The sequence below is a fragment of the Quercus robur genome, chromosome 2, assembly GCF_932294415.1.
Source record: "Quercus robur chromosome 2, dhQueRobu3.1, whole genome shotgun sequence".
NCBI lineage: Eukaryota > Viridiplantae > Streptophyta > Magnoliopsida > Fagales > Fagaceae > Quercus > Quercus robur.
In genome coordinates, this window is record NC_065535.1 from 88,225,817 (window position 1) to 88,234,260 (window position 8,444).

General features: G+C 34.5%; 1 protein-coding gene across 1 annotated transcript; it reads right to left on the reverse strand.

Moving 5' to 3' along the window:
* Positions 1-736: 736 nt before the first annotated feature.
* LOC126715645 (eukaryotic translation initiation factor-like) lies at positions 737-6,735 on the reverse strand. The gene is made up of 8 exons (XM_050416361.1): positions 6,528-6,735; positions 5,955-6,115; positions 4,707-4,793; positions 3,955-4,040; positions 2,333-2,420; positions 1,880-2,230; positions 1,535-1,756; positions 737-1,408 (listed from the first exon to the last, which is right to left on the reverse strand). Exons 1-8 carry the CDS (start codon positions 6,544-6,546, stop codon positions 857-859), a joined length of 1,566 nt encoding a protein of 521 aa, XP_050272318.1. The 5' UTR covers positions 6,547-6,735; the 3' UTR covers positions 737-856.
* Between the last annotated feature and the right edge of the window lie 1,709 nt (positions 6,736-8,444).

An 8,444-nucleotide genomic window follows, 5' to 3' on the forward strand; every position in this document is an offset into this window, starting at 1 on the left:
GCACCGCTAACCACCATCACTGCAACATAGTACCGCCAACCACCACCACTGCAACCCAATACCGGCAACCACCACCACCAAAACAACATGGACACACCATAAAATCATCAAAATCGTTCTAAATCTAGATCCAAATTCATCAAACCCATATATAAATTCATATAAATAATCAAACCGAAATTGAAAAAAGAAGAAGGAGAAGAAGAAGAAAGAAAGAAGAAGATGCTGAAGAAGATGCCAAAATCACCATTTTCTCCACCCAAAATTTTTTCTTTCTCCGCCCAACATCCCTGCCCTTAATCAAACCCAACCCAAAATCATCATCTATAATAAAAGTATAAAACCCAAATTGTAAAAGAAGAAGAGGAAAGAAAAAGATTCTCAAAAAAAAAAAAAAAAAAAAAAAAAAAAAAAGTGGCGGAGATAGAGAGAAGAAGGGAAAGGGGGTGCATTCAGAGAAAAAAAAAAGGGTTAGTGGGGGTAGGTGGGAAATAATAAAAAAAGTAAGGAAAAATACTATTTTAATAAAAATGTGTGTATAATAGATAAACTGATGTGGGTATTTTGTAAAAGTGATAGTGTAAAATAGAAAAAGTAAGTATTTTGTATAAAATAGACGGAATCTTTTAGATACACTGTTGCGGTTGCTCTTATATTATCTATAAATAACAAATAATAAAAGTTGATATTTGATGAGTTTATACAAACTCACGCAATCCAATCTTAAAAGCCTATATAAAATCTAGATAAACAAACTTTTTACCAAGTTCAACCTGTGTTTATAACAGTTCAATTCATTTACAATTATACAAAATATCAGTCATCATCAGATGCTTAATTGTAATTCCAAAACACTCTATCCAGACGAAGTTGAATTGACAATCAGCTCTACTCCATCAAATATAGCTTTCTGCAACCGTTCATCTTCCACCTTCTTAACCACCTTATTCACCACTGTAAAATCCAAGACCCCAGCCAAAACTAGTTTCCCAATAATTTCAACAAAACCATTTGGTGCTTTGGGTACATCAAGACTAACATCATCCAACATTGAGCCATAAAGTAAACATCCAAGCTCTATGTCTCCATCTGCAAGAACTTTCTCAGCAAACAGATACTCAAGAAGCTTCACAACTGGTTCAACACAGGGTGGACTTTTCTCTAGTCCGAGGGAAATAGCTTCCTTGACAACCTCTGGGTGGTAATCTGGAGAATTTAGTTCCTTCATACACTGAAGCGCTTCGTCCAAAAGTCTGATAGTGAAATATTCCTCAATAAGAGAGACTGTTTTTCTCTGAAGATTACTCAACATTGCAGCTTTTTTGATCGTGGGGATGAATTTCCCTTGGCTGGTGTTCCCTTGATTCTGCGATTCTGAGTGTATTTCAGGGATGAATTTAGGTTTCACCTGGAAAAGCAAGGTAGTAAAGAGATGGTTAGATAATCCGAGCCAAACCCATGCATGCACATTGCACAGACATATGATATCACGCAATGTTTCTTTCAAAAACAAAGATGACATTCGTATCTATACCTCTTCACCTCTGGGAACCCAGTTGTTTTCTCTCAAATCAAGAATGTCACGAATCATGAAACTCAGTCGAGGGGCCAATTGTGGGTTTGTGCTCAGTTCCTTCAATCGGCTAAAGTATATATCAGTTAAAGCCCGTGATTTTTTGCGGTCAAGCTTCTTACCAATAGTGTTAAGTAACTGACATACAGCTTCCACGTTTTCCTCAGGAGGTTCTAGTAGCTTCTGTTTCACGTATACAAGTGACATGAGCAATATAAATAACAAGCAAGATATTCTAAACTAAAGCTATATATGAACAGTGAATGGCTCCAAAGACAGAACAGAGAAGGGAAGTTCAAATGGAACCTGAACAATGTGATGAACGATTTTTTTAGTTACCATCTTCTGCTTATAAAGCTCTCCAAGTAAACGGATGTTTCCAAGAAAACGAAGCTTGAGCCTTCTTTCTCTAACCCGGCGCTCCATCTTTTGCTCCGGAGCAGTCATTTGGCTTAATTCTTCCCCCAGTTCGTCAGCACGCTCAAATGTCTCCTGGCATTGATCTAGTAGGACTTTCTTCAAAGTAATTTCTTCACCACCAGGTTCATCAGATGGGAAAGGTGGGAGCTGTAGACTAAGATCGCGGCACAGAAGAGCGTACAGGTGACAATATGCTGGTTCCATCACAGCCTTGTTATATATCAGTGAAATAGTCCTCTGTATTGCAAGTCAAAGGAACCATGTTTCTAAATTTGGCTATGAATGTGTAAATTAATGAAACTTAAAAATAAAAAATAACAAGGGAGGGGGATGTTTAACCACTAAGGTTTCAGCTGATTTAATCCCACTGTAAATTGGGTGATCTTTTCGCAGATCAAACATAGTTGGGGTATGCTTGTTCATTACCCTGCATTGGAATAGAAAAAAGTATTCAGCATCACATATTCACCTGCATAAACATTATTTTGTTAAGTCTAGCCACAAGATGAATAAAATTTAGAGATTTCTTAGTTGATTTTGAAACCCTACATTAGTTAAAATAAAAATAAGGAGATGCAATTTTAACATATATGTATTGTTGGGTTAAGAAAGATTGACCCCGGTTAATTAATTTAATTACCTAATTTGATTAATTAGGTCAAATTACATGCAAATCATCAAGACACCAAAAAATCACCAAATAAATCAAATGCAGCGGAAATTAAATAGACATGGTAATTTGTTGACAAACGAGGAAAACTTCTCTCAAGTAAAAACTCATTGGGTGAATTTCATGTCACCACTCTAAAAAATCCACTAATCAATAATCAAACGGTTACAAGTATGAGGAATCTTACCACTACTTTGGCCTATCTCAATATACCAACCTACAATTGAACATTTGCTTCAATACACAATTGAACTTAATCATGTAGCAGACTTTTTTCCTTTATTGCACAAATCCCCAATCTGTGACTAATTCCTTTGCACAAATCCTAGTACGTGATTAACTCTAGCAACTTGATTTATTGTTGTTGGCTACAAAGTTTTTCACTTCATAAACGATAAAGATTAGGAAGCATTTGATTACAAAATCCTAAAGCGCACAAACGCAGAAACTTCTCACAAAGTATATATGTTCTAGGTCTCTGTTTTTTGTGTATAATGACTTTTAAAATAAGTCTTATATATGACTAGAGTTGTAAAAAGAGAAATCATAATCATTCAAATCATCATGGGCCGAGTTTCAGATCTGAGATTTCTAAATTCGTAGATCAAGCTTGTGTTGAGCTTCTCCATTAATCTTAGATAGCAACATCTATCAAGCTAGTTTCGAGATTTAATGAAACAACTTTGCTTCACTCGTTTCTTGGACTAACCTCCATGTTTTTAATTAATGATACCACTTGATATGTTTGAACAACATACTACTTGATACATTAAATCCAACTTAGATTTACCAAATTACAAGTAAAATGCGTTTTGTCAAATGATTAGTCAGTTACATAGAAAATATGATCCTAACATATATGAAGAGTGTTACTCCCATATTGATAAGAAAATGAAGTAGGGGGAGTGATGTCCTTATAAATTGGTGATGTAGCCTTTTATTTGTATGTAAGCGTTAGAAGAGAAAACTTTTGTCTGTTGAGAAAATTAGAGATTGAGTTTTGTCTAGTGTGCTAATGTGGAATCAACGATCATGGTTGGTGGATTTTATTGGTTGGCGTTTATCAAATTTTGTATTTTCTGCTACTTGCATTTTTTCTAACAGCATCATGAAATTCAAGATTTGGATTGTTAAAACTTGAAATGGCTAACAAGGCTCAGAGTCAACAATCCACATTAACTATTGATCTATTCATAATTTCATATAACTAAAGGAAATCAAAGAGCTAATCAACACATAAGAATCATAACTCCTATAGAAGTAGCACAACTATGATATTTTAAAATATTACCTATCCGCTGTTGTTTTCAACAGACGATCGTATTCAGAGAGATTTCCCCTTTTAGCTAGTAAGTTGGATTTGACTAGAGGCCCTCCCTGATAATTTAAAACAACAATAACAACAACAATTAAACTCAACCGTGTTGGAAGTAATGCCAAGGGAAAGCTGCAAATACACAAAGGCATAATTTTGATGGAAAAATCACCCAAAAAAAGAGGTAAAAAATAAATTGTATGCCCTCCGATGCACATGACATCCAACTAATTCGGACACAACTTCAAAATTAAAGTTTGAAATTTAATTCAGACACGAGACCAAAAATACCCATTCTAAAGCTGTTTAATATAATAACAGAGTTTATTTCCTATCAGAAGTAAGGGATGGGTTGGGTTATGGATGTAAGTAAAGGAATTAAAAACACTTGCTTATTATTATTGGCATCAATAATTCAATACCAACTTAATTTGACCTTTTCCCATATTCTTGGCATCGATATCAACTTATTTCTAATCATAAGCGTGTGTTGTACACACATATAAAATGATACAATCATGCTTATATCCGTGCATGATTACATTCAAGCATCACATACATACATGCTAATAAGTCTCAATTCAGCCAATCAAAGAAGAAAAGGTGAATCTAAGGTCATATATCTATCCTTTAAATCTTCAGAGGTTGCCCAATGTTAAACTCACTACTTCAAGATATAAATGAACTAATTTTATTAAAGTAATGTGAAGTGCTGAAAGTTTATTTACTTTTTTTCTTTTGAACGGGGGCGACAATTGGTTTCTGGGCCCTTGATTGTTCTCCGGATTATTTGTCAAAGGCTGATCAAATTGTACCTATAAAATGAGAATATATATATATATATATATATAAAAGCAAATAAGAAAGTTAGATAAAAAAAAAAAAGTTCTGCAAAACAGACAGTACTGTAGCCAGCGTCCCAATCCAGACAGCAAACTCAGGTTAATATACTTTTAAGGACCCAACCAACCGATAGACCAATTTCACACTCTAATTTTATAACTTGCTAAACTAGTCCATCATTTGGTCCAGTGCGGTCATGTTCATCGGGACCCGATACAAAATATTGGACACGTGGTGGCATTGTATTAGGTTAAATTCACAGACTCAAGCCAAATCCAAAAAGCCAACAAATAAATATAAACAGTAATTAACAGAAAGTATTTATCATTTATATTCTGTTTGTTTTAAAGTAAAATATTTTTTTATTTTTTAAGAATTTATTTGTAAATAAAATATAGTCAAACTTATAAATATTTTCAGTTAACAATAAAATCCTTAATAAGAAGTTGTAAAATTTTTTATCTTTAAAACTTTAGTAAAACACTTTCCAAAACACACAAGGTTGCTTTCCCTCTCTCATTTGGTCGCTTGGTCACTGGTCTAATGGCCGAAGCAAACCGGTGGCAAGATACGCCTCACCGACGACCAGTGCCCGCAATTCAGTGGCTGGAGACGCCTCACTACAACTGCAACCGATGTTAGAGGTCTAGTAAAGACATCATTTTGTTGACCAATATTGGCGGTCCGGTCACCAAATATACCCCTCCGATGGTGATTGCCGGTAGTCCAATTGCTAGAGTCACCACTCTAACTTTTGGTTCCAGCAGTCTAGTCACAAGACCTATGGCACTAACAGCTTCCGTGTTGAGCCATCGATTTTTATGGTTTGCTTGAAAAATTTTACGTACCATACTAATCACTATAAAATATTTTACATATGTAAAGTTTTTTACATGTAATTTTACGTTTGAAAATAATCACTTTAAAACAAACAAACGGAGAGTCATAGTCAATCTCATGAGTGAAATTGGGCATGAAAGTGTGTCCGAGATTTACCCTGAACAAATAAAAATCATGAAGAGTTTCACTAAATACTAGTAAAGTGTATATAATCTAAAAAAGAAACTCACAAATAATATAATAGTTATGGAATAGTAGCTATATATATATAGTATGAGATATTGAAGACTGACCATCTTGTTCTTAGTAACATCTGACTGAGGCTTAACATCAGATGCCACTTCTGCTTCCGGAAACATATCAAGCTCTCGCTGCTGCGTCATCGCTTCTCGGATGTCGTTTGGATTTTTCTTTGGCCCTGAGTTTGGTCGGAGACTGATGCTTGAAAGACCAGCTGTCAACATATACATACAGGAGCAGCTCAAAATCAATAAATTTGTGAGGTGGTAGGTAATAATGATCTGTTTGGTTCCCGGGAAAAAGTCGAAAAAATAAAAAACAAATGAAACCATTTAATGTGGTAAAGTTAAAACTCTGATTTTTTTTTTTCCCGGAAACTGAAGCTCATAGAAATTACCACATTATTTAAAAAGTAAACAATTCTTGCTCTCCTGTAAAAGCTGAAATTGACAAAACAATTTTCATTTCAAGCTTCGAAATTAAATTTTTTTAAAAAAATTAAAAAAAAAAACAGCACAAAACGTAAATAAAATAAAATAAAACTTTGTGTACTCTTCCTTTTGTTTTAATTTCTCAGCAACCAAAAAATAGAACATATGATAAAAAGGATTGATATGTGTACGGACCGCTCAATGCATGCTCCATGAAGTAGCTGATGTTGGAAGAATATATGGGAGAGCTATGTACGTTGGAAGTCAGTTATCAACGGATAGGAACGCGAACTCCAAGTAATTTGCACACACAGAGAGAGAGAGAGAGATCAGAATTGAAATTTTAGGATTTTGAGGTCTGGCTATGGAGGAAGGGCATGTAATATGTTGTAACTGGATGTGTGAGTAATTAATGGGAAAGTAAATAAAGTGAAAAGAATAAAAGCGTTGCAACCTTAAGCATTACGTAAAGTCTTATGAACAGATACTACTGAGAAGACATATGATTATGAATAGGGTCAAAAGACTACGTGACGTAAAGGTTTTAGAGTGGGGACAATAGACTTAGGTAACAAGGTTTGGGATGGAATAGAATATAGGGTGTTTATCAAAAATAAAAAATAAAAAAGGAATAGAATATTGGGTAAAAAGTTGGGTGACAAGATTTGGGATGGGATGCGATACATGGATAACGATATATGTCGGTTTGGTTCCGAATTTTAGATTGTTATTATTATTAATTATATTTAAAAATATCATTTTCTTGAGCCAAAAAAAAAAAAGGGGCAATTGTTTACTAGTATTTTAGCCTGAGCATGGGTTGGGTTTGGGCCAGTTGATGCTCAATTTGTCACTTGATTTGATGAGATTAGGATTTAATAAGCTTGAACGGATTTATATTGAAAAGTTAATGATGTCCTATCTCCGACTACAATTTCATTTCGAATTGTTGACTGTTTATGTCGAGTGAGAAAGCAAAGCGATGTTGACAAGGAAGGAGAAGTATAAAAATGCATGAAAGACAAAGGAAGGGACCACAACACACGTGTGGAGGCACAAAGACGTTAGATTTAGCCTCCCATGACCATAACCTACCCTTCGTGGTGGTAATGGGCGTCACAACCTAGATTTAGCCTACTTCGGTCGGTTAGTTTCGACCATTCAAATTTCCTTAAATTGATGCCCCACATAATCATGTTTCAGGGCATGGAACCCACTATCAACTCGAAATTGATTTAAATTTGTTTGGGTAAACTTTAATCAAATAAGTGAGTCCTGTCTCCTAGCGTTTGCTCACCCCCACCAATGTGACTTTACATTCCATTTGTTTTGAAGTAATGTATTTTCTCATTTTTAAGTGTTCCTTTGCATATAAAATGTGGTTATCTTATAAAATATTTTTCGTTGACTAAAAAATCCTTTAAAAAAGGTTATATGAAATATTTCTGCTATTGTGGTATGCTTAGATAGTTGATCTAGAAGTTGCTGAATCTCTTGCCATCAGATGGACAATGTTCGTAGCTCGGCAAATAGGCCATACTGAGGTGATTTTTGAAGGGGAGCCGAAAGCTGCAATTGTGAGTCAAAAGCAGATAGTTTCAGTTTGTTTTTGTTGTAACTTATAACTAATATTCATATTTGTGACGTAGGGTCAAGCCGACCTTGTTTACAAACTGTACCATTTAGTAAAAGGAAAATAACACTTTAATTGCAGTTTTAAGGCTGTGTTTGGCTCTATGTAAATGGATTTTCATGCGTTTGGTTGGGCTGCGGAAAATATGATAGAAAATGATTTTAGGTGTTTGTCTTGAATGGAAATAGTTTTTCCAGTATATATTTTTCCCTGTTTGGTTTGTTCATAAAAATTACAAAAATATATGACATGTAAAATAATAGTGAATTTGATCCTTCCTATTAGCTTGCAAATATGCATTACACACCCAAATTAACATATAGAGGTAAACATCCGAATAATATTTTCATAATATATAGATCATAAATACATAAATGTAGCATTTATCATTGCAAGTAAACCTCCATGGTCTACAAAAATGATAACTACAACAGGTACCTGAACGTTACACATGTACCCCATGCCTACACTAAAGATAT

Excerpts from the sequence above, each read along its gene's own strand:
- LOC126715645 (XM_050416361.1), bottom strand. Across the intron at positions 2,231-2,332 it reads AATCAGCTGAAACCTTAGTG|AGGACTATTTCACTGATATA; the intron begins GTTAAACATCCC and ends CTTGCAATACAG. Across the intron at positions 1,409-1,534 it reads GGGTTCCCAGAGGTGAAGAG|GTGAAACCTAAATTCATCCC; the intron begins GTATAGATACGA and ends TTGCTTTTCCAG.